This window comes from Neopsephotus bourkii, unplaced genomic scaffold (assembly GCF_033783945.1).
Source record: "Neopsephotus bourkii isolate Nb327-2 ecotype Australia unplaced genomic scaffold, CSIRO-AGI_Nbou_v1 NB_318, whole genome shotgun sequence".
Classification (NCBI taxonomy): Eukaryota; Metazoa; Chordata; class Aves; order Psittaciformes; family Psittacidae; genus Neopsephotus; species Neopsephotus bourkii.
Genome location: NW_026900826.1, coordinates 4685940 through 4712510, shown reverse-complemented (window position 1 = coordinate 4712510; position 26571 = coordinate 4685940). Strand labels below are relative to the sequence as shown.

General features: G+C 36.3%; 1 protein-coding gene across 3 annotated transcripts in view; it reads left to right on the top strand.

Annotated features, from left to right (window-relative positions):
* Positions 1-25710, top strand: part of NEDD4 (NEDD4 E3 ubiquitin protein ligase) — a 58458-nt gene extending 32748 nt beyond the window's left edge. For 2 of the 3 annotated variants that reach the window (XM_061347465.1, XM_061347463.1), the window contains 24 exons: positions 973-1023; positions 3835-3896; positions 6521-6623; positions 6927-7096; positions 7684-7801; positions 7929-8096; positions 9878-9943; positions 10553-10672; positions 11099-11305; positions 12090-12167; positions 12407-12461; positions 12552-12610; positions 13508-13573; positions 15683-15912; positions 16530-16651; positions 16751-16821; positions 17686-17781; positions 18823-18896; positions 19044-19104; positions 19669-19728; positions 19824-19931; positions 20541-20637; positions 23794-23866; positions 23944-25710. In XM_061347465.1, coding sequence (XP_061203449.1) covers positions 973-1023; positions 3835-3896; positions 6521-6623; positions 6927-7096; positions 7684-7801; positions 7929-8096; positions 9878-9943; positions 10553-10672; positions 11099-11305; positions 12090-12167; positions 12407-12461; positions 12552-12610; positions 13508-13573; positions 15683-15912; positions 16530-16651; positions 16751-16821; positions 17686-17781; positions 18823-18896; positions 19044-19104; positions 19669-19728; positions 19824-19931; positions 20541-20637; positions 23794-23866; positions 23944-24046 — 2418 coding nt within the window. In that variant the 3' untranslated portion in view covers positions 24047-25710. Of the gene's footprint in view, positions 1-972; positions 1024-3834; positions 3897-6520; positions 6624-6926; positions 7097-7683; positions 7802-7928; positions 8097-9877; positions 9944-10552; positions 10673-11098; positions 11306-12089; positions 12168-12406; positions 12462-12551; positions 12611-13507; positions 13574-15682; positions 15913-16529; positions 16652-16750; positions 16822-17685; positions 17782-18822; positions 18897-19043; positions 19105-19668; positions 19729-19823; positions 19932-20540; positions 20638-23793; positions 23867-23943 lie in introns of those variants that run through there. The other variant, XM_061347464.1, reaches the window with a different exon arrangement.
* The last annotated feature ends 861 nt before the right edge of the window (positions 25711-26571 follow it).

Here is a 26571-nt window from a genome sequence, read left to right as displayed (position 1 = left end):
AACAACATGTGCTTCAGTACTCCAGTAAGGAGTCAAGTAAAGTACGGTGGCTGTTGTCGGTGATTATTGGCAAACACTGAAATTACTTGCGTGAATTACTAAAATCTTAATTTCTTTAGCAGGCAAAAATCAGTGATCAAAAGTGAACTGCACAGTGATACCAGGTATTGTCAGGCCCTCCCCTGGTACAACAGCATAGGCCGGAGGGAATCAGGCTGCAAAGTTGCTGGAATCATAGTCTGGTTGTAGTCAGATAGTCCAGGCATCCAAGTCGGGGCAGAATCTTTAAGATTTTAGTTGTTGAAACTGAGGTCCACAATGTGTGGAGGGAAGTGGTATTTTTTCATGGACGCAGTGATTTTTGGTACATTTTCAAATGTCAACAGGGATGTCGGGCAAGGGGGGTAAATAAAATGACATACTTGAAGCTCCTGCTGCCGAGTTTTGGGACCACTGGAATTGCTGGAACTTCCAAAGCACTTATCACAGATGAAACTTATTTTTGCTTTCCCTTTTTTTAGCTGTAGGTGTATTATTTTGAAAAGAAAAAGAAAAGTTTATGTATGCCTTATAAAGAGCTGCCTAGGTTTACAGAAATTGTCAGGTGCTCCTAAGAGGAAGGTCCTTCAGGGCAAAGTTTCTACTGGAAATGCTGATGGTCATGGCCTTGATGTTGAACAACTCTCTCCTGTTTGATAAGTATTATTCTGTGTGATTTAAAACCTGTCTAAATCTCTACCCCCAGCTCTCTCAGTCCTCATTTATTTTGAGCAAGGCTGAACTGTCCAGCTTTCTTGAGTGTTGAGTCAATCCGAACTCATTCTGTACAGCAGAAGTCTTACTGTCTGTAATTTAAGAGTGTCTTTAAGTGCTTAGCAAGCATTACTGTGCTATGAGGGCTTTGAAACAATGTTTTTAAAACACTTTGCAACTTTAAACTTTGTGTTTTTTGTTTGTTTTTATTTTCTGTAGACTCGAGATGATTTTCTTGGGCAAGTGGATATTCCTCTTTATCAGTTACCGGTTTGTATTTTTTGTTTGTTTTTGTTTTACAACTGTGAAAGGGAAAAATGATTCTGTATGTAACAGTATTTGTCTTCTAAGGAAGTTAACCCTACTGATAATATAAATGATTAAATTCTGCTGCTCTGTGGGTTTTCTGGTTTGATTTTCTTTTGTGGATTTGTTAGGGTTTTTTTTAGTGCTGATATTCATCAGGAAGTGTAGGTTACCTTGTGATTAGATATTGGTTTCTGCTGCTTACAGGAGTTAGGAGTGCTTTTAGCTTTTTCAAGAATAAAAATGCAAGGTTTGAAACAGTCTTGAAGACAAGAGACTGAAATTCTTGTTGTATTTCTCAAAATACTTTATACGTTTACTTTGAATATTCCTTATTCTTATAAACTGATACAAGAAAGGGTAAGTGGGGAATAGTGGTAAATAGAGCTAGGGTTGCTTTGTACATTCTTTCTATATATATGCGGTTTTAGGTTTTGGTTTTGTATTCCTTTTTCAAAGCACATTGTTAGTTTTAAGCAAATATCACCAAGAACACTGAAATAAGTAAACCTTTTCATTTTCTTCTGAGGTTTCAAAACATTAGCAAATACCAACAGATTTATCAGCAACTGTTTTAAAGACCGAATAACAGCCATGGCAGAACCTTTCCAAGGGCAGTTGTTATTTCATTCCAGTAGGAACTGTGTCAGGAGTAGTTACAGATAGATCTTGTTTCCCATTGTAGCTGGGATATGAGATCACACTAACTCCTTTGCCTCAGTCAGGTGGGTTGGAAAGACTGGCTATAATGTCCCTCTGGAGAAGGCTGACTGTGTTTCTAGTTCCCATTAATAAGCTGGACAGCACTATCTGGACTCTGAGATATTGGTGCATTTCCTTCTTGTTTATTTTGTCTTAGCATGAACTAATTTATAGAACCTCACTGAATTGTTTTCATGGCAATTTTCTCACCTTTCCTCAAACACTGGCATTTTCCTGTCTCCTCTTTCTTTCCATCTTCCTGGTTACTCCTTGTCCCTAATGACTTAGTCTTGCCGTCTAAATGCATTCTACTTTACTGGCCCAAATACAGGTGGAGGTTTTTTGAAAGTCTTTTGTTTACATGAGTAAACATATCTTGGACAAATCAGTTTATAAATTCTTTACTATAAGCAGTTTTGGTTTTGCTTGATACCATGCAAATACTCTTCATAACAAGAAACACTGACAGTTGGGAACACTTACAAAGGGCAAATCATCTACGAAGTAAGATAGTTGGCAGATATGATTCTGCTCTTTCCAAAACAAAAATGTATTAATCCAAGTGTAATCTAGCATTGAATCTAAGGCAGCTGTTGTGTTTGTAAAGTCAAGAAATAATTATAAAACTTAGAGTAAGATGATCTTTTGCTCACCTCTGATGTATTTCCACACTGTCTGAGTGTTTATGTTGGTAGAAATAATGTAATCCTGGGCAGTGGGGTGGGGAAAGCCCTAAAACCCACAAAACAAAACCCCAACATTAATTCAGTTGTAATTTCAAAGAAGTATTTACCTTAGTTGTGAGGTAATTCATATTGTAAGTGTAGGACCTGTTCTTGCGGGTTACACCAGTGTAACACACGCAGCATTACAGGTTGAAAATCTGCATTTTAATTCAGTGAGGGTGGAACACTTCAACTTGAGTTGTAGTATTTCTAAATTGTATTCGTAAGGGCTTACACCAAGATGTCTGAAATATAAGAGAGCATTTCATTTCTGAGATTTGATGTAATAGTCATTACATTTGGTAAACTTTAGACAGCTTAATCATAGGACTTTTCATAACAAATTTCAGCAGTTCCAAATAAAATTCTAAAATCTCTCCCTTAATAATGTCTAACCTTTAGATTCTGGGGTTTTTTTTTTGTTTTTTTACTTCTTTCTAATCACATGGTGACACAAATTAGGTATTTTTTGAAAATACTATTACTTCAGTGTTTGCAGATTGCATCATGACCATTGTTCTTAAATAAAAGGCCTACAAGCAAAGCAGCCGCAAGTCTTTCCTTGTATTCTACAGTACTTCTTGACATGGTTAAAATGTACTGATTAACAAGCACATAAAGTTACTCCCCAGCATTTGCAAACAGCTGAAGAAGGAGGGGAGGAAGGGGCTCGTGAAAGAGATTGACAAATGTTCCTGAACAAACGGTATTGTAAAAATCAAATGGTTTTGTGAGAACTGCAGAACTTCACATGGATTATAGTTTTGTCAACAGGAAAAATAAGTATCTTTGTTTTCCTTAATGATCCCTCGTGTGTGTTTTTGTACCTGTCTGTGGAATGTATATTTACAAACTTATGTCAGTTTACTTCTGTGCTTCTTTCTGTTAAGCAACTTCACTGTTGTGAATTGGAACGGAGACGTTCTCGGAATAGATTCTTCTGTGATTAATTTTATCCCCAAGTCCTAGAGCTAGAAATGTTTTTTTACATGCGTTCTGTGTAAAAAATAATTGAAAAAATACTGAAGGAGGAAAGAGAAGTTATGGCAGATACTTTAAATGTGAAAATGGAGACTGTATTTCTTGATGTCAGGCTTAACAGCTTTTTCCTCTGCTTTAGAAACTGTAATATCTGTATACACTGAAAGGTAATTTTTTCTCATGAGCTGGGGATTTAGTCTTCTAACCAAGATTAAAGCTGGTATTGCTGTTACTGTTCCTAAAGCTATCATTTACATTTTAAAGTGTTATCTGGACTTTGAAGAAACTCACTGTAAATTTCTGATAATTTTCTTTAACTTCAAGTGTTGGGTACAGATTTTTCTTGAAAAAACTTGTCTTATTCCAGACAGAAAATCCAAGTATGGAGAGACCATACACATTTAAGGATTTTGTTCTTCATCCAAGAAGGTTAGTAAATACTACGTAAAATTCTAAGTTTCATATCTAAAAAATGCCGTTATGTGATTATTTGTACATAGGTAAACGCTGTCTATGTTTTTATGTTTCCATTGAAGAAATTTGAGGATCAGTGGAGTAAGGTATTTGTGATTCTACTAAAAAGTCAACATTTATGTTCTGGTTTTGGCTGGGATAGAGTTAATTTTCTTCCTAGTAGCTGGTGCAGTGCTGCGTTCTGGCTTTAGTCTGAGAACAGTGCTGACAGCACACCGGTGTTTTAGTTGTTGATAAGTAAGGCTTACTCTGATCAAGGACTTGGGGATCTCATGCTGTGCCAGTGAGGAGGGGCACATGAAGCCTGGAGGAAACAGAGACAGAGGACACCTGACCCAAACTAGCCAAAGGGGTATTCCATACCACAGCATGTCATGCCCAGTGTAGAAACAGGGGAGAGTTACCTGGAAGGGCAAGATCACTGCTTGGGTTGGGCTGGTTATCTGTCAGCAGGTGGTGAGCAATCGTATTGTGCATCGCTTGTGTTTATTGTTGGGGGTTTTTTTCCCTTTACCCTTTTAGTTTTATATTCTCTCCCCTTGTTGTTTCCTTATCATCATTATTAATGATGGTAGTAGTAGTATATTATACTTTACTTACTAAACTGTTCTTATCTCAGCCTGTGGGTTTTACATTCCTTTGGTTCTGCTTCCCGTCCCACTCAGGAAGGGGGGACCATGATTGAGCAGCTACATGGTACTTAGCTACCAGCTGGATTTAAACCACAACAATGTGTTTAAATACTTACAGACAATTTCATAAGAATAAACCATTTTTCTTCAGGCCATGGTATAATTCATTTTATAACTTCATCTGAGCCAGTTTACTGTTTTGCTGAACAGTGAAATTGGTCACCAGTATTACGCTGTAACTCTTTTATCCCTTCAACTTGAGATTGTTTCCTGCTGTCCTGTTTTTTTTGTTTGCCCGTTTCATGTAAGCCGTTTCATCTGACTTTAATTATAAGCAGAACTTAAAAACTTAAACTGAAAAGCTTCTTAACATTTAAGGCCTGTGTTAAAAAACAAAAAGGATTTTTTTTTTCAATTCTGTTAGTGTTACTTGTTACAGGTTTGGTTTTAAAATGTAGATTTTTAACCTAAATCTCATCAGTTTTAAGAAATTTGTATTAGAAATAAAATACATAAAATGCATGTCTATTTTTTCAGATAATAGGTTCCAATTTAGAAATAACATCAGAGCATGTGGGATCTATAGATCTTTCTCAACCACACTGGTAGCAAAAGTATTTTACAGTTCTCAAATTTGAGCAGGTCAGTTGTTTTAACAGAATTAGTGACTGTCAAGTTTCATTCTGATCTCCTGTTTTTCTGAATATTACATTTCCTATCCTATAAATGAATCAAGAGTAATATTTATTGTCTCTACATAAATTAACTTCAGTTGTTTGTTAGTCAAGAATCTGATCTCTTCTTGTAGTGGCTAGCATGGGAATTGGGCAGTGCTTTTTATTCCCAAAGGTTTGGGCACTTTCTGCCTGAAAATCTTACTGTAACTTTTAGATGCTTTAGTGTTGCTAATACTTGTTCTTCAGTTTTGCTCATGTTTGCTTTTACTTGATGAATATTAATAATAAGGTTACTACCTTTCCAGTACCTCAAGCTGAGTAAGAATTATTAGTATGTTAATCCTCAAATGCTTTAATTTATTGTATTGGAAAAAAAGAGAGTAAGTTAATTCTTTCTAAGAGATACGGGCTTTTCTGAAACTAAAATGCAATCTGAATGAACATGTTTATAAATCAACATGAATATTTTTATGGATATCAGAAAATCTAGTTCACTTTTTCCGCATGGCAACTAACAGAAAACTGAAACCCAAAGCATAAGATCTTAGTGATGTGGATTGGTTTGGGTTTTCTTGTTGGGTTTTTTGTTTGTTGTTTTGTTGTTGTTTTTTTTTTCTTTTTGGTCCTTACTAAGATCATGTGCAGGCTTCCGGTTCACTCAGTATTTTCAGGATTCTTGTTTGGTGGATTTTGTTTTGGTTTTTTTTTTTTGGGGGGGGGTTTGTCTTTTGGTTTTTGTTTTTTAATTTAATACACCTATAGTCAAATGGATGAGATAATTTGGCAAGTTTCTTTTCCAAGTGCAAATACTAAATAAAATCAATGTGGGGGAATCCTGTTTTCAAGCTTCTAATGAAGCATTAAGCTAAACACAGAGAGGCAGATGCTGAAGTATGAGCTTGCTGTAACTTAAAATTCTAGGCAGAGTAGTCCTATATAATGCTTGATAGATTGTCTGCACACAGTCAAATTATAATTATATGAATGAAATTGTCATGATTCATATTTTCTTGTTCTTTATTGTTATTCATTGGTTACTAGTGAAGTTTTCAAAAGAGTTGGAAAGAGGTTTCTAGTTGTGGTACATAAATCAAAGTGTTTTCAGAAGTCTGGAAACAATATCGTTATTGATCTTCATTAAATTATAAAAAGCCAAGTTTGTGTTAAGAAACTTAAAAGGAATCCTCTAGCAGTGCTTTTTCAGCTGTTTTATTTCCAGGTAATAATTTAACAAGTGCACAATTAAAATGTTTTATTTTCTCTTCTGCAGCCATAAATCAAGAGTTAAAGGCCACCTTCGATTAAAAATGACATACTTACCTAAAAGCAATGGGTCTGAAGAAGAAACCACAGAACAGGCGGAAGAATTAGAGGTGGGAAAAGACATATTTGTTGCTGAAAACCCTAGCAAATGTCTTCAGCTGTTAAGGATGGTTACAGTAAAAATGGATGTTAGGAATCACAAAACTGTAAATAGTGTTTTAGAAACAGAAGGCAATGGCTTGTATCTTAGAAGCTGTAAGACTGCACAAGAATTCTGGACTGTTTTTTCTAACTAAAGGAGTGGGTTTGTGAGTATGACTAAAAAAGAAAACATAGGCTTTTGGTTTTGCTCTGGTACTGACTTGCCATATGTCTATTAGTAATGTTAATGTAGTTAATATTATATCTCTCAGCCTGGATGGATTATATTGGACCAACCAGATGCTGCTAGCCAGCCACAGCAACAGCAGCAGGAATCTCCTCCGCTGCCTTCAGGCTGGGAAGAAAGGCAAGACATCCTCGGGAGAACATACTATGTCAATCACGAATTCAGAAGGACACAGTGGAAAAGACCAACTGCTCAGTATGTCTTTTGGCCTGAAAATTCAGGTCTTGTATTATTAACTAGTGTAACTCGTTCACTCTAGTTATAGTGACAGCAAGGACAGCCAGCAAATGAACAGCTTGAGAATTAGTCGAGAGCTTTTCCATGACTTAGCCTTCAAGCCCATGTGTAATGATCACTGGTTAATGGTCATTTTAACCGCACAGTATTCTTTCTGTTCTCTGAAAGTATGCATTCAAATAGAAACTGGTTGCAATTGTAAGAGATAGTAACTATAGAAATGGAAAGGAATTAATTTTCCAGCTCTGAACTTGATTCCTCCTTCCCAACAGGCACTGCATTAAATTATTTACCTTGGGTTTTTTTAATTGTAGTGGTTTTTCTTAGTGTGTGAATTACAAAAATAATTCCTGGAATGCTCTCTGGTTCTTAAGTCAACTTAACGCTTCACGTGGACATGAATGCTGCTTCTTTTCAAACACTTTGCATTAATTTTTACAGCTCACTGTATCTTTTTCTTCTGTATGTTTTCGCTATTAGCATAGCTTACTGTTGAAAGGTAAAAACATGGCTACTGTGTGCTGACTTCTCCTGTCCTCCAACAGGGACAATGTAGCTGTTGCAGACATTGGTAGTGTGCAGTTGGAGGCCCAGCATGTGTTCACTCATCGGCGACAGATATCAGAGGATACAGAAAATCTCGACAACAGAGATTCCCCCGAGGTAAAAGCAATCTCTAAATGTTTCTGAAATGCGGTTAACTTTTTTATCTAATCAAAAAGCTCCTCTTAACTATTTGTAACTTGGAACTACTTTGTAAAATTATTTTGTCTTTATTTTCTCTTTAAAGAGCTGGGAAATTATAACTGAAGATGAGGCAACAATGTATAGCAACCAGAACCTCCAAATACCTCTCTCTCAGAGTAATTCTGACATACAGACTCATCTTGCAGAGGAATTGAATGCCAGACTTACTACCTCTGGAAGTTCAGCTACTGGCCAGTCAGCCACCTACACTGTGAATTATTTTTCTCATTGTTCTAATGTACAGGAATATTTACAATATTCTACTCAAAATGTTACTACTGTTAGAATTAGATCCATAAATACTTAATTTCATCTCAAATACAGAGGATTTAAGGATTTTTTTTTAACTGGAATCCCATCTAAGCAAACATTTTATTCTTACCTACTTATGTGAATTTCTGCCTGACATTGAAACAGACTTGCATGAACTGTTTTTACAGTCTGTAAATCTACCCTTTCTACTGTCATACTGAGTGATGAAAACTACAGATTGAAGGAAACTATATCCTAAAAGCTTATTTCTAAAGGAGTTGTGCTGTTACTTTTAGTTACTTTTTCCACTAGGACAAGTTTATTTTTCATTGTGAATATTGGTGGAAAGGTTTATGATCGTTCTGAGTGAAACTGGTACCTCCGTAGCAGTAAAAATGGGACCTTGCTCATACAGTTCCACAGCCGGGTGCCAGTTAGGAAACTTGTGTGATCTCTCAGTGAGTGTGTTCAGCTTGCCAACCCAGCAGAAAACTATTCTCTCTTTTTTTCTCCCAGCTCTGTTTTTATTTGCAGTTAGCAAGCTGAAACAGCATGCTGTTTTGCTTGACAAATACGATGGTGGCAAAGGGGAAGCAGCAGGAGTACATAGTCGGGAGTGAGGCATGTCTTTTTGGTGGTAGCAAGCAATTAAATATGCTCAGCTGTCTTGTGAAACCCGAGCTCCACAAACAGCCTGGTAACCTGATATGCGACTTGAGAAATCCACTGTCCATTCAGGAAAGCCTATAGAGGTGACCCAGACCATCCAGTCTGTAAGGTTGTGGTATTTAAATAAAATCATTAGCTTTTGTGATGCTGAGAATGCCATTTCAAATGGAAATTTGGAGTTGACTGGTTTTCTGAGTTGGTACAAAAGCATCATTAGTGTTGCTAGAAACAGCAAAGTGAAAGTAACAAGACTTTACTGGATCTCTGCTATTCAGAATCCCGTGGATAACAAGAAAACTGTTATTTCAGCTTGCTTGGATGGCCTAAGCAAAGGAAGAGGCAGATGTTCAAATTATTTGCACGAGCCACCTAGAATGACAATCTTGCCTGTTTTTACCTCCATCACCCCAAAGAAAAAAACACTAAAAAAACTTAATTATGCTTTTTTCTCTGAAATATTCTTAAAAGAGTACATGGAGAGGTAACCGTCCTTCAAATCATCTGGGAAATTCTGGAGCAAGATGAAATATAGTTGCTTAATTGTAGCAGATGAAATCTAAATATGATTCTAGGCTGAAAGGTGGATGCTTACAGAAAGTCCAGGATTTAAGTTACCCTTCTCAAACTGAATGCCTCAGACTCTCAAATCTTGTCATTATTGACTTAATCTAATCTCTGAAAAGTTACATTAGCCCTGATCAATCACAGGCTTTAGTGTACTGTGACAGGGTAATGCAGTAAGTTCTATACTGAAAATTCAATTTAATGCAACTGCTTATAATTAACTCCAGTATTTTACATGTGAAAACATCTGTTGTTAGGGTTTTCAGAACTTTCACAAGCCTCTATTTTCTGTTTAAAGGTTATTATAGAGTGTGGAACTTAGTATTTCTAGGAGTATAAAAATAGAAGTTTCCAAAATATTAGATTAAATTGATGTTTCAGAACAAGTAAGACACTGTTCAAGATGAAAACTGTAATATTTGAAGCGTGATAACCATTGTTGACCATTTGCTGCTGTCCTTAAAGTTGCAATAATAATGAACATGTCATTCCTCTTTACTACTTCAGAACCATTCCAGCAGAAGAGGGAGCCTGCAAACATACAGAGTTGAAGAGCAGCCTGCACATCCAGTGGTACGTCATTTTCCTCAGAGAAACACAGGCTTGGGTAGCAGAGAAGCTGAAGGATTTCTTAATTTAAAACTATTTCTTACATGCTGATAATTTAAATGAGATTTGGCCTTTGCTTCTGGCAGCTGTCCTAACAAAATTGCAATTATGAGTCTAGCAAGATTGGAGTTCAGTTTTAAAGCTTTCATGTTCCAACTTTGTGATTTTAGTTTATCATTAGCTTAATGCATGCAGAAGGAAGTAGTCTTCCCATGAAGACAGTAGTTTTATTTTGCAAATTGTTTGCTTTGTAATTAAAAGCTGTACCACCATTCTTACATTATGTTTTCATGGTGATGCTGCAAACTAAGCCGAAGTATTAGGGGATCAGCTATGCCTAAATCAGACATGCTTATGATTCCTTTTAGATGAGGAGCTTGAATATAAAAAACCCTGTTACTTCATACTGTTCAGTAAGGACTTAAAAACTGCTTTTCTATTTTATTTAGTTTGTGAATATCGTGAACCTTCTGAGTTAGTCCTGTTTTGTTGTTTTCATTGGATAGAGGAAAGCCTTTTTGGTCAATTTCATAGTTTTCTTAATGTTTTTCTTCTGTTATCACTAATATTTAGTTACTGCCTACTTCATCTGGATTACCCCCAGGCTGGGAAGAACGACAGGATGAAAAAGGGAGATCATATTATATAGATCACAATTCTAGAACCACTACATGGGTAAAACCAGTTGTACAGGTACTGTCTGTCTTCTGATTTATTAATGTTTGTAATCATTCAACCATTTAAGCATTTCACATAATAGAAGTAAAGTTTAGAGATGTCTTTGAAATGAAAAAAGGCGTAAACTGGTAAAGCACTACATAAAATATGTGAGAGAATGCAACAAGAGTTAGGAACAGTAATATTTATGGCAAATCACTCTGTTATCAATTAAAGCCTTCTGGAGAGTGATAGCTGATGAGAAACCTGAAAGACTTCTTTTAACCTTTGAACCATAATCAGTGATTGCTAGTCAATGTTGTTGATATTAGACTGAAATCTGTATAGTGTCTGGCACTTGCTTTATGAAGCTTCTTTCATGAGTCAAAACACAGGCTAATAGAAAAAATACATTGTTCTACAAGGCTTTGATTTGATACTTTTTTTTATCATTTACCATAGACTGCTGTGGAAACAGGTCAGTTGTCAGCTACACAAAGCATTTCTATGGGAAGGCAATCACAAGCAACATCAAGTGATTCATCACAGCAGTCGTCTCAGGGGCAGCCTGAAATGGAGCAAGGATTTCTCCCTAAAGGCTGGGAAGTTCGACATGCACCTAATGGGAGACCATTCTTTATTGACCACAATACCAAAACTACAACATGGGTAATGGAAAACTGCTCTTGTGGACTGAAATTACAGTTCAAGTCAGAGCTTTGCTGCTTTCAGCAAGCTTCTGTAGATTTCTTTAGTGCCAAGATAGCTGTGTCATGTCCCTTAAGGAACATATGTAAAGTAAAAATGCAAACTCAGTTACATTATCTGTCATGAGTAGAACATGATGAATTTTACAAACTGTATGGGTACTTGAAAGTTTAGCTTGGAATGAAGAAAATACTGATCTGTGTAAGAATTTGTTTTGCAGACATAAAGGATCTCCTACATGACACTTCTGTCATAACTATGAAATTATGATAGCTTATATGTCCTGTTAACAGAAATCAGTTTTGTGAACTTACCTTCTACGGGAAATCCATTACCTTGAATTTGTCACATGGTTCACTGCACAGTGCAAATTCCTGTGAAAAGCAGGCCAGGTGTAGCTACAATATGGGTGAGGGAGTTGTAGAGATACAGTTCCACAGAGTGGCACTGCACACCACTAGGAGAGTGCTTATGGACTTCAGCATTTACAGAGTAGATCTGTATTATTGTCAGTGAATGAGAAACAGAGAAATGCATTAGATTGATTCAAAATGAATATTCATTTCTTCAGGATTATGGAAAGACCTAATTTTACACAAACACCTTCTCCCTACGTGGCTATATAGAGTATGCAACAACTATCCAGATGGTACTAGGCATATCCCTTACATAATCATTAATAAAGATGAAAGTATTAAAAGCAAAACAAGAAGATTGTAACATGCTGCTTGTTTTGTTTTCAAAGGAAGATCCAAGACTGAAAATTTCTGCTCATCCGAGGAGGAAGACTTCCCTAGATCCGGTAGACCTGGGTCCATTACCAGTGAGTAAACAGTTTTAACCTTTTTTTGCAGATACAAAAATTTAACTACTGAAGTTAGCCCTATAGAAACTTGCACATGAGAAAATGCAGCCTGCTTTTTTATACCAAAAAGTACTCTATTTTAAATTCCAGCACTGAGGGTAGATGGAAAGGAGGAATGCCTCCAACTGCAGATCATGCTGAGTTGTATGCAAACTATACAGTCAGAAATTCGTTATAAAAGTGTGTCCTTTTTACAGCCAGGGTGGGAAGAAAGAACTCACACCGATGGAAGAATATTCTTCATAAACCACAGTATGTACAATGTAGTGTTCTCTGCCCGCTCATCATTTTAAATCTGAACATTAGCTAAATTAGTGGAACTAATTCAGAAATGTCTTGCAGATACAAAGAAAACACAGTGGGAGGATCCTCGACTGCAGAATGTGGCAATAACTGGACCAGTAAGCTTTTGTTATGTAGCTTTATGTATTTTTCAGGAATATTGTTAATAGAGTTCAAACAAACTCGTCATGTATCGGATATTCAGTATAGAAGAGGAAACTTCCAGGGTGTTTAAACAAGGCATTTTCATTTCTTGATTTCAGGACTGTTTAGACAGCTTTTGGTGGAAATGTTTTTAAAATGCCAGAAAGAAAAATCAGTTTCCACAGTAGCTGGAAAGTTTGGGGGTTTGAAGCAGACAAGAAATATTATTTTTTTTTTATCCACAGTGTCCAAAAAAAAAAAAAAGTCTTTAAAAGGAATTAAATTAATTTCCAACTGAAAAATAATTATCTAGCCTTGACACTTAATCTGAAGTGCAAAATTACCAGGACTAATTGCAAAGATGGTGCACATTATAATTATAGATGGGTTTTAGTGTTCAGCTGATATCTGTGTGTATTAATAGCCTGCATGTGTAAACAACCTTCTCTGTCCATGGAAAATAGAGGCGATTGTAGCCAGGTCTGTCATGATACAGCAGGGAAGGACTATGTGTTATGTAAGTCACCAAAACCATCACTTTGTCACTTTGATCTGGGTCAGTCAGTGATCTGATTCACATCAGCTAATAGTAAAGAACAGGATAAAACCTATGGAACAATAAAGTATAGGATAAATCCTATCAGAACAAATGATCTGAATGGAGAAGTACTTTTTGTTCCAGATGTTTTGAACTGTCTGTATTTATAAACTGAAAACCTCCATTTACGCTTAGTAAAAAGTATATTCCTGTTTTCTCAGAATTTAAATGCATTTGTCTGGTTTTCATAAATATAGACTAGTTTCTGTTACATGAATTGGTAGAGTATTTCAAGCACATTTTTTTCTTTGTTTTTCTTTTCTTCTCCCCAAAGGCTGTGCCTTACTCCAGGGACTATAAGCGGAAGTATGAGTTCTTCAGAAAGAAATTGAAGAAACAGGTTAGTAATCTGTAGGAATCCAATAGAAGGTTAAGAAACTTACACCCCAAACCAGGAAAGCTTAGGTTACAGTGAAAAGAAATTGAATTTTGTAACTGCTTATGGCTATTAAGTTTGCTGTCAGATAGCAAATATAGTTGTGAAGCAGTGACTTGGTAATGATTACAGTTTAACCTAACAGCAGAGTTTGTGACTTTATGCAGTGTTGAGACTGAGTGATCTAATTGAGAAAGTAGAAATTCTAAGAGATTAAAATAACTTGTGAACTTGGAAGTAGGCTGGCAACAGGAAAGTTTGGAAATCCCTGATCTAGCATACTCGAGTTTGGAACTCAGCATATGGAAATACAAGTTCTCAGAATAGATTTTAGGCTGTCCAGATTGAAATTGGTACTGTCATCTTGATCAGGCTAGGTGATTGCAGTAAATTCTTATAGCTTTAAAATCTTAAGTTTATGCATCTCATTTGCAAATTCTAGTTTGAAGTGGCAGTGCCAGGTATATTTATAACACATAGCATGAAAGACTCTAAATAGCATCTGGATATTAGGATAACAATGAGTCTCTGCATAACTGCAGTCAAATTTGGTATCCTTGAGAGATATTTTACATATATAAATACAGCCTTTGAGTTTAGACCCCTAGTTCACCTTTACCTACCAAGTCTGTCTCTATCCTGTCTCTGTGTTTTGAACTGACATGTAAATTGCATGCAATTATATATGCACCTCACTTTTTGAGTTCCAAGTCAAACAAGCTTGGCATTCATTCAAATGTCATTATCCTAATCTGAGAAGTGATAGACAGCTTAGCCACGCAAAGTACTTGTAGTCATTGAAGAACTGAATACACATCTAGATTTTAAAGCATAGGTTACTGTTGCCTTTTAAACATTCACAAATACCTAAATGACAATTTAGGGTTAGGTATTGATTTATATTGAGATTAAATTATTGAATACTATTTTAATCAGCAAAGTTTGGTTTCAGGAATTGATTTTATTATTGCTTAAGCTTATTTTTTTTTTAATCCTAAAAATTTCATTTGCAACCAAAGGCAGGAGTTTTTAACTTTTTTTTTTTTAATTTAGAGGCGTTTACTGCTTTCTGAAATGGTGAAAAAGACCCATAGATTTCAACCACCACCTAAATAGGGAGATGGTAGTGTGAAGTATTTTGCAATGTGGAAAATGGCAAATAATGTGCTCCCCCACCCCAAGCAATTATTTTTTGCTTATAGTTTGGATCAAGCTGCTGTTGGATATAAATAGGCGTTACATTTAAATGCAGCATTCTAGGTGGGGTTTTTTGTAATTTAAGCTAGACTATTTAAGGAGTATAAGAAAATAAAAAGGAAGCATATCTAAACATGTGCTCTTCTGAGTGATTTATGAAATACTTCTGCATTCAAAAATTCAATATTTCTACTTGGTGTGTTCTTTGAAATTTGAAATATATTGAGTTTCATTGCATCATCCTCATCTAGTCATAGAGAAACACGAGATGAAATTTCCTGTCCCCACTTTCACTGAATTTCTCAGTTTTGCCTGAAGCAATTGCGGAAATAAACTGGCTGAAAACAACCAAAATGAGGAAAATACTCTATTCTTATGTAGTGATTTAATGATTCAACAAAGTTTTAGTCCTGGTTCGTTAGGGCCTTACTCTGAGTGGGTTGGGTGTTTTTTTGGTGTTCTTTTTTGTTTGGTTGGTTTTTTTTAATTGAGCTTAAATTATGATGAATTTTCATTGTTAAAAAAAGATTCCATGCCTTGGTGCATGCAGGACAACTGAGCATATGCTGTTATTAGTAAGAATTTATTTTAACCCTACTTTCTTGGTATGAAATAGAGTTTAGTATCTGAAACTCTCCATGCAAGTTCTATGTGAATAGAACCTTGTGTCAATCATACTGTGTTATGTTTACAAATCATTTAAGTAAATGATTTGTGCATTTAAGTAAATGATTTGTGTAAATGATTTGTGTAAATGATTTAAGTAAATGATTTGTGCATCATTCTTTGTCTATAGAATTTGTGCACTCTGTAAGACTTGAAGATGCTGGATTTTATTATCTTATTCTATCTTTTCTTTTTTTTTTTTTTTTTTAGAGTGATATTCCAAATAGGTTTGAAATGAAAATTCATCGCACAACAATCCTTGAAGATTCCTATAGAAGAATTATAGCTGTAAAGAGAGCGGATTTCCTTAAAGCAAGACTTTGGATTGAATTTGATGGTGAAAAAGGTTTAGACTATGGAGGAGTGGCCAGGGAATGGTTCTTCCTTCTCTCTAAAGAAATGTTTAATCCTTATTATGGATTGTTTGAATATTCAGCAACGTAAGTAATACAGGTCTGGAAGACATAAAAACTAGTTTGCTTAGGGAAAGTAGATCAACTGTATTTCTCATCTCTACTTTAAGAATTGAATTAATCCTCCCCCATCCCCAGCTGTATATAAGGGTTTAGTTAACGGCGATATCCTCCATCTAGTTCTTTGTTTGACAGAGGAATAATGCAGAGACAATACCAGTATTTTTGTTTTTTTCAGCAATCTAACATAAGCTGTGTCATCTTTGCATAGACAGATATCCGCTTGCAACCATCTGCTACCTACAGAGGAAGCATTATTTAACAAATAATGTGGAGAATGTTATTCTAACTACTGTAAAAACAATAGGAGTTAAATCTTTTTTCTTGGGTAGAGTTCTAACTTATGAAGCTAGTTCATAGTGTTTCAAAACTATTATTTCTGCTGTGCCAATAGAATCTTCTAGTGAATATTGTTTAATATTAGATTAGCAATTTATTAATCCAAATATGATTCTTTTTCAACTTCATGAAAAGTAATATCTGATTTAACCAATGATGTCTTTTGGATCTTCAAATGTGGGACAGTTCCAATAGCACAACATTTTGTTTTTCTTTTTCTTCCTTGCTTCCTCCCTCAACTCCAGAGATAACTATACTCTGCAGATCAATCCAAACTCTGGACTTTGCAATGAAGATCATCTCTCTTATTTCAAGTTTATAGGTCGTGTAGCTGGAATGGCTGTTTACCATGGCAAACTTTTGGATGGTTAGTATTTATTTTATTTAATGTGCTATTTAGATTAATGTTGTGGATATTTTGAATTTTAAGTTGTGTACTATTCAATTTATTTGTTCTTCTTTAAAGCCTTTTTTATTCGTCCTTTCTACAAGATGATGCTCCAAAAGCCAATAACACTTCATGATATGGAGTCTGTGGTATGTAATTTGCTTTATCATGTATGTTCATAGAATTGTAGAATCATAGAATTAGGGTTGGAAAGGACCTTAAGATCACCTAGTTCCAACCCCCCTGCCATGGGCAGGGACACCTCCCACTAAACCATGTCACCCAAGGCTTTGTCCAACCTGGCCTTGAACACCGCCAGGGATGGAGCATTCACAATTTCCTTGGACAGCCCAATCCAGTGCCTCACTACCCTCACAGTAAAGAGTTTCCTCCTTATATCCAGTCTGAACATCCCATTTAACTTAGGGTTTCATGTTCTTTTTTGTATGTATGTTTTTAATGACATTGTGAATGAGCGTGATTCAAAGATATTTTAGGCTACGCCTTTCATAAGTCTTAAGTTGTGTAGGAATTAAAAATTCCACTGAAAATCAGAGACTTAAACTCTGGTTTAAGTCAGTTAAGCTGTATTGAAAAATTTACTCTGAAATTCCTGTGATGTTTTTTTAAATATTTTTAAACTCTAAGGTTTTGAAAATTAGCTATAAACATCTTTGGGATCCCTGTCTCAACTTGTTTTATAAATTAGTTTGTGTCTTTTGATTATTATCAATAAATGTATTATACTTTTAGAGACTGAAAATACTAATGAGTGATAGAATGTAGTATTTACAGAGGAAATCTTATCACCATTGTGCTAAGTGAGAGATTTTTAGTGCTGAGATTGCTGAGTTTCAAATGTCTTTGTAGACATTTGTACAATTGCAAAGACTCTGTAACCAGCACGGGGTTACCCTAGGTAGCAGCATTCACTGGGCTGTAATGGAGCCTTCTACAGCATCAAAGGTGGCTACTCTATTTTGTATTTACTGCCTTGTAATTCTCTCTTTTAGGACAGTGAATATTACAATTCTCTGCGGTGGATTCTTGAAAATGATCCAACAGAACTGGACCTCAGATTTGTAGTTGATGAGGAACTTTTTGGTCAGGTTTGTACGTTTACATAAAGTAGGATAGACAAAACATGAAGGAAAACCATTTGACCTATGAATTTAACTGATTTTATCTGTATGGTATTAAAACCCCTTCATTCACAGTCATGTTGGTTTGTTCAATCAGGTGCATCTTTTAGCTGGCAAAGGACTTGGAAATAAGCAAAACTTCAAAAATAATTCATGGGATTTTTTCTTAAATAGTACTTGAATTGTAGCTGTTGCTGTGAGTGCAACTGAGATTAAGATATTCATAGTCCCGTTACTTAATCTGGAGTAGAGGTTGGGTTTTGTGATTGGCTGGAAAGGATGAGCTCTTTTGGAAATGGTTGGAATCATAATTTTCATTGGGAGATAATAATTGGGTTTTTTTTCTCCAAGAGGCACTAAGGAGCTATGGAATAAACAAATCTGTTGTTAAGTAGAAAGCTGTCCAAGATAAGTCATGTAGAAACATCATAGGTCTTGAATACGAATTCCAAATTAGAGGTGCCAAGTAAATCTAAGTAGGGTAATAGCCTTTGTGGTCTTCTGTAACTAAAGTGATCCTAAGTAAGAATGTGAAAATGTACGTCTGTAATGAACTGAAAATCAGGTGTCTGTCTATTGAGGTTCTAGTAGCACAAATTTCTATGTAACAGATATGCATAGTCATACACCTATTTACTGAGACCATTGCTGAAATTGTTCTGTAAGGGTTTTTCCTTTGAAATGCATTTAAAAAGGCTGGGTCATTGCATATGCAGTTAGCAAAGCCTGCATTACTGAGAACATATATGCAAACTTAGGTGATCTATTGTGACAGGTCAGAAAGAATTGAGGTTGCCCCTTGGAGTGTGATATCCCTGAATAATAAATATATTTTTTAAAGCAGTCAACCAAATTCTATTCATTTTTGTGACCTTTGAAACTGGTTCTGTTTCTCACGGTTTTCAAATTCTGCAGTCTTCAGGAGTTAACTAAATGAGCTAATATTAGCACTTGAATTGTGTTACATATTTATGTCATTTTAAGGCCTATTCTGTATATTGCATTTAGACTCATCAACATGAACTGAAAACTGGTGGGTCAGAAATAGTTGTCACCAACAAGAACAAGAGAGACTACATTCAGTAAGTAGTGGTCACTATGTGCAATGTGTTTCACTGAATTGCCCCTCTAGTAACAGGGGCTGTCTTAGTTGTATGAACAAAGAAGGTTGTTGCTTTGTATATAAGTTGCTTTTATTTTAAATGTGGGTTATTGTTTTGTTTTTACAGTCTTGTAATTCAGTGGAGATTTGTGAGCAGAGTACAGAAACAAATGTCAGCCTTTAAAGAGGTATAGTTTTAATTACAAAATAAATTATTCTAAGAATTTGTTCTGTCTAATTTTAAGGCAAACTTTTTTGGACATCCTGAAGACCCACAGATAATGTTGCCAAAAGTAGAACAAAAGGCAGCAATGCTGTTTGTAGTCAGCTTTGAATTATTTCACACTTAAAAATCTTTTTGGTGCATTTTTACTGAGGTGTTTAATTCATATTGAAAAATTTGCTTATTTCTCAATCCTGGCTAACACCTTTAGCTGTAGTGCAAGCTGTGTAATGAATTCTGCAGAGAATTAATTCTGTTAGTTTGGTTTAAACTATCTGCTTTATCCTTATTTGCTTACATGATATTACATATATATTATTCAGACTTAACGTATTCATCTCAATAAAAATGTGAGATAAAACAGAATTAAAAGTAGCATGACCAAACCGGGGACTGCTGGTGTCCAAAATCTGTGTTTGCTGTATTGCTTTGGCTGTGTTTACTAAAGCATCTAAAGATCATTTTAACTGAACAAAAAATGCTTAAATAATGTTGACTTGATTTTTAAGAATTTCCCTCATCTTTTTAGGGCTTTTTTGAGCTAATACCACAGGATCTGATTAAAATCTTTGATGAAAACGAGCTAGAGGTAAGTGTATCATGGAAAACAAATTATGTTCCAACTTAATATTACTGATTTCAACTTTGGTGGTGTTTGTTTTTGTTTTTTTTTTATCTGTGTAGTTATTAATGTGTGGACTGGGAGATGTGGATGTGGCTGATTGGAAACTACATACAAAATACAAAAATGGCTACAACATAAACCATCAAGTAATACAATGGTTCTGGAAGGTATAATGAAGTTCTTATTTTCTTTTATTTTTATTAACTTAATACCTGATCAGAAGCTGCTGCCTTTCAGCTATGCTAGTTTATCGTGTGATTCAGGAATAGGTAGGTAAATATTTGACCATTAAAACTGAGAAAGTAAGAAAACTGAAGATGAGATGCATGCTAAGAATGTAAATACACTACTGATGCTTACTTAAAAAAATAAAAGAAATAATCCATGTCTGATGGGGGTTAAAAATATTTCTGTGTAGGTTTTTCTTGCATGGTTACGCTGGAGAGGTGTTAAACTCTTCTGTTTAATAAATTACCGGAATTTGGCTGCTAGTTCATAACATCAGGGAACTTCAAAGCAAGTAGGGGCCAAATCTTCAAGGGAAGTATTTTAACAGCCTGCTAAGCCAGTAACTGTACTCTTGTTACAGTGCCATTAAAAAATTGTTGACTTCATAGCTTTTAGTAATAGGCAGAGAGGTGATCTATGTGTGTCACTAAAAAAATGCATCTATATAAAGGATAATGATTTAGAAATAGAACCTGTGTTGCGTAACTTGCTATCTTTAAAGCTTAATTTAAAAATAAATCCTTAATTCTAACTGTTATCATACATAGGCAGTCTTAATGATGGACTCTGAAAAGAGAATAAGATTACTTCAGTTTGTTACTGGCACATCACGCGTTCCTATGAATGGGTTTGCTGAACTGTATGGTGAGTACTTAGATTATGTACACAATTAAGTAACAGAGAACCTGATTCTGACATTGTCATGATGTTTGATTTCAAAGATAGGCACATTATTTTTCAGACTTTGCTTTAAAAATGGCTTATTTACTGACAGAAGAAACAAAGTTAGAGAAGAGTGACTGAGATCACACATTTTCCATGTTCTGTAAATAATTCTGGTTGTGAAAGGTTTAAAATGTATAGGACTTCTCAAAGGAATGTAGATTCTTAAAGTCATAAAGAGGTGCAAAAAATCTTTATTAAACATGTGATTGAGGTTGAAGAAAATTCTCAGTTATCTAGGTTCAGATTACAAAGACATGCTGGCATCAATAGTTAACTTGAGATTCTCCCGAGTTCCTCAACTACATTTACCTGCTCACAAGCCACAGTTGTACAAATATGGCTGGCTGTAAGGATAGACTCTAGAGAGGACCACTGAAGTGACAGAAGTTAAACATAATGCCAAAAGAAAAGTAGTGAAACGACAATGCAGAGACTGAAGCAAGCACATGGCAGCAACGAGCAGACTTCAATACCGAAGTCAGAAAACCCACTGTGGAAAGAGCGCAGGCAAGTGGATGTAACAGCCCACAAAGGGTAGGGGTGTTTTGCTTACGGGAAGTCTTTTCTGCTGCGATCAACTATTATGTTTTCTGCTAGACTGCTTTATGAAGCCTAAAAGTGCTTGAGATCCTATGCAAATAGCTGAATAGCCTAACTTGCATATTTGAATAAACATTTCCTTCTGTGTAAACAAGACAGTACTTGTTTGTAAACTACTAGAACTGTGAACAAATACCACCCACCATGTATCCCCATTTCTTCTTCTCTGGTTTCATTGTAAATACTCAGTTTATGTTTTCCATTCTGTTGGTGAGTTGAGAGTTGCAATGGAAAGGACAGTGCCCTCAGCAGACTTGAGCCATGTGTCTGCTGCTGCACCTGAACCTTGGTACTGTTGATGTTACAGCACATGCTCATTCCAGTGGAACCCAATGAGAATTCTGCTGCCTCTTTTTGTTTATTTGTGTAAAAACACTTGCAGAGATAGAGCTAAGGAATGATACAGGGGAAAAACTGTTGAAGCTCTTAGCTACTGTCTGCCCAGGGATTAGCGTATTCTTGGGCAGTCTCGCAAAATCCCAGTTCCTGTAGTTGTGTTCACTCGTTAATGACAAATTAAATTAGCTGTTGTCTTGCCCAGTGCTTTGTTTCTTTCTCTTACAATTATTTCTGCTTTACTGTGGCTAGCATACCACCGTGACTAAAACTCAGTAATGATCACAATCAATCACATTTCCAGTACCTGCTTGTATTTGAAGAACTGTAGTTGGTTCTTCAGTGCTTCGTGTTGGTACGTGGCTTTTTGCTGCTGCCGGGCTGCGCCTGTGGTTGTTGCCTCCCCACCTTCGGGCTGCGGCCCTAGAGCTGACTTTGTAGCCGGAGAACCCCCTCTTGTGGCGCAGAGAAGCATTTCTGCTCAGAAAAGGAGTGCTGCTTGTCCAGAAGCAAATCCACCCAAGTTTTGAGAAGTAGGACACTGAACAGACGTGGCTTTCTTATTTCTTGTCTTCCTCCCAGTCTGCTCTGTCAGCCTCTAGTTAATTAGTTGGATAGCTAAAATACAGAGTTATTACCTATTGCTAGGTAATAAAAGTGAGGTTTATCTTCTTGTCACATGGTGGATGAACCTTCAGTCAGAACTGCTTCTCTGCTTCATCCTTATCTCAGCCGTTCTCACTAGTTACCTTTTCTAACCAGCCTTCTCTGTTGAAAAAGCATGTAACCCAAAGAAGAAAGTAAAGAAGAGCAGCTGGAAGTGTTCCCACAACTGCTTATATATCTAGTTCATTCACTAGACTTGCATGAAGTATAGTTTCTGTGCATTGATTGGTATTTCCTACCTTTTCGTGTATGTTAGTAGTTGTGGAAGGGTTTTCTCCTCCTCTTGTTTTATTTTCACGTTTGGGATGAATTGTCTTGGGGCTTTTGTTGTTTGGGGGGGGGAGTTTCTGTATATAAGTTGGCTAGCATCTTCCAAATCCACTTCTAAAATGTGCATTATACATGTTATAATTTAATTATGAATGTATATACATTTTTTTCCATGTCTCCATAGAACCACAAATGAAATCTTGTTGAATTGACAATTATAACTTGTGTAGTTGGAAAAAAACACGAACATCCAACCAAACAAATTTTGGAGGAGTCATAAAAAGAGGGAAGGTGTTTGCCTGCATTGTAAAATCACGTTAATTTCATAGGTCTAAAAGTACTCTACATAGCACTTACACTGCAGCTGCATTCATAGATCTGCTTGTTCTCATTGCTGCTGCTCATCTTAGTCTGAAACATGTTTTACATCTTCCATTTCAGACGTAAAAGGCTACTCGTACTTGGGTAGCCATCTGCCTTGGAGTACAGTTCTCTTAACTGTATTGATAGTCTCCTTGTAGAACTGTCAGAGAACATCTACCCTCAGAGATCATCTCCTGTTCTCGGGCAAGATAGTGGTTTGTTTAACTTTTTTTGGTTTGGTTTTTTTTACTTAAGCTACACAGTCTCCTCCAGACATAGATAAATGCTTTCAGCAACTTAAGGAAATAGTTACAAAATGCCCTTGGCATCCACTTGGTGAGAGCTAAGAGGTTCAAGAAACTTTCAGATACGCCATTCTATAAGAGTTGTGGAAGGCATGGGCATACCTGGAGCTGCACACGCTAGCCAAGAAAGTTCTCTCAGGTGCATGAGTACATCCTGAAGTACATGTGTGGTCACTGTGTTTCAAAAAGTTCTCAGTTACTCTATTCTGTTGTTGTGAAGGTGGGCATTGAATACTTTCTGCCAGGTTCTGTAACTTGGCACACTGTGATTTGACATGTCTAAATTTTTGCTTGCAAAATATATAAAACTGTCTTCTGCGCAAAATTTTTAATGCCAGCTACTATGCATATGAATCTAGGTCTTAAATGTCTGAGCTTAAAGGGTAAAAGTCTCTTGAAATTAAGATATAGCAGAAAATAATTTTGACTAACCTCAGAATTGCATTATAAAAACCCCCAAACATTTCATAACTTGCATTTCTGATTAGAGAAGAATCTCATAATGGGGTGAAAAATGATGTTTTCTTTTCTGCAGGTTCAAATGGACCACAGTTGTTTACAGTTGAACAGTGGGGCACCCCTGAAAAACTGCCAAGAGCTCATACCTGGTCAGTATTTAATTTAGGTAAATTACGACCTTTTGTAAGAGTGATGAAATACTTAAAAGTTTTCATCTGTTTTTCAGCTTTAACCGCTTGGATTTGCCTCCATATGACTCATTTGAAGATTTACGGGATAAACTTCTTCTAGCGATTGAAAATACTCAGGGTTTTGATGGGGTTGATTAAGACACAGACATAAATTGTATCGGTCCAGTGCTGCAATTTAATTTTAAGGGTTTACAGACAAATTTGAGTTCTCCAGGGACTACCATTGTATTTAGTCACATGGCTATTGAATCTTCATAGTATTACTTGTAAGTATGCAAAATTCACTAACTTCTGAAAATGTATTTTGCCGTTTCCACAGTTTTGTGTACCTTGCTAATAACTACAATATACACATTGGACAGGCCAGTGCCAAGTAAATCAACACCTAAAATGTTCTTAAGCAGTTGCCTCTTCTACAGTATTTAACAGACTCTCCGGCAGTAAACTACTGACGTAAAACTGTGAAGAAGTCTTTGCAGAGGGTGTAAATTTGAACTGCTGCTTTAAGAGGAACAACTGAAATTGTTAAACTGTTTTAAAAACCAAACCAACAAAAAACCAAAACCAACAAACTTCATGTAATGCAATATCATAATCTGTGCTGCTTCAAGCTGTTTGCTACCCATCTGTCCAAAGCCTATTAGTAAAAGGAAAGCATTTGTTTGCATTATCAGCTGTCAGTTTGCAGAGCATTGACTTGCTGACGCATTGTATTTGTTAGAGTTCTGTTTCTAACTTGCTTTTGTTAAAACAGTGTAACAAAACCAGGATTTTTATATGAAACAGACAAGCAGCATAATTGTGTTGTAATGAGTGATCATATACTTTATTTGAATTTGTATACTGTCATTGGTTTATTGAGTGTTCATCACTTTTGATAAATTTGTAGTTCAATGATGGATAATATTTTCAATTCAGCCTTTTGCAACAAAGTAATCTTAAAGTGAAATTTGTATGGATATCACTCAGTATTAGTTAGTGATAGAGGCCTTTATTATCCATTCTTGCAGTATTGCACTACATAACAATAAAGAACATGTTTACAGGGGTTTCTGGGCCAAATTCAGCAGTCTGATGTGTGCGCGCTTCTCTGAACTGCATGGAGGTTATGCACATGTGATCAGGTGCAGAATTTGGTTCTGTAATATGTTTACAGGTTGTGCTAGTTTCTACAGCTGCATTTTTGTATTTTTTTTTCCTCCACTGTTAGTCTAGAAACCAAATTGGTAATACCGTATAACCAAAGTCATAACCAACAATGTGCAATTGATTGTAGATCAACTTGTCATATAAATACTAGGTTGATTTCTTTTGTAAATGTGGATGTTTTTTGTATTAACACTTTTTTTGAGCAAGTGCTGGGTAAAATGATTAGCAAAATTGGTTCTAAAGGAAAAAACAGGTTTATATATCTGGCTTGCTCTGATTTTAACATTTTATTACCAATACGATCTGTAGAAATGACAGTACCTAGCTTTGGCCAGGAAATTTGTTTAGTCTTTATAAATATGCAAGAAGGAAGTGTAGCACATCTCTCTATACAGACATGTAAATTATGTAACAAATGTAATGGGTCTTAAGGGATATTTGAAATCCCACTTTGTTTTATTCTTTGTCTAGGTCTTATGGGCTGAGAATATGACATGTAAATAAAGGTAACTTATACAAATTTCCCAAATCTATATCCGGTTTTGTAAAACGTGAATATCAGTAAATCTGTATAGATTTGAATGTAGCAGGTTTTGTTGCTTAAAGTATGGAAAAGGATCCTGAGAGCAGTAAATAAAAGTTTATTCTAATAAGTTGTGATTCAGTTCTTTGAAGTGCAAATCGGTAGTCTTGAAATGGCAAGACTTGTTTAGTACTCCTAAGTAGACCTGGGCAGCAGTTCCAGCTGCTACTTCTCTATAGGTGTTGAAGTGCAACAGCACTGTGCCTAGTCTTCCACTCCGAGACATGCAGTCTGTGAAAAATTAATGCTGTTTTTTTGTAAGAGCTCTAGGTTGCAGTGAACCTTCATTGTATGGCCAGCCTAGAAATACTACATGGCAGAGAGGAAAAGGTGGAGGTCCCACAGAAATACCAGATTCCCAAGAGAGGTGAAGCTGGAAGCTTGAGACTTATGGCATGAGAAGAAAGGCGGCTTCTCCACCCTTTGGTATGAATTTACAAAGCTGCTATGGTGCTGTAATAGATGAAGAAAGGAACAAGTTTCATTAGGGAAGGGTTCAGCACCAGATGGGCCTGAACCAGGAGTTCACACCAAGAAGTGGTGGGTGCCAGAGTGCAGATGCTCCCCTCTGTGGGCTTTAAACTAAGTTTGTTGAGGAATGGTGGTAACAGCTGGTGGTTAAGTTAGAGAAGAGGCGTCAATTATGCTAAGTACTGAGGCAGGGTGAGGGGAGGGAGGCAGCCCTAATGGAGGACGCTGCAGCCTCAAAGGGACCCACCTCTTGTGCCTGCTCATGCTCAGAGGCAGCCAGGGAAAGACCAGGAGGAGCAAGGGACATGGCTGGAGCCACTCGGCTGCAGGGAGATCTGTGGAAGGGGTGACAGCCTGGTACAGAGCTTTGTGTGTCTGGGTCAGGCAGGACTTGTCCTAGGCCACCTGTTTGTCATGAGGGGGTGGCAGAGTGGGCTTTGAAGCACCTCAAGAAAGTCCA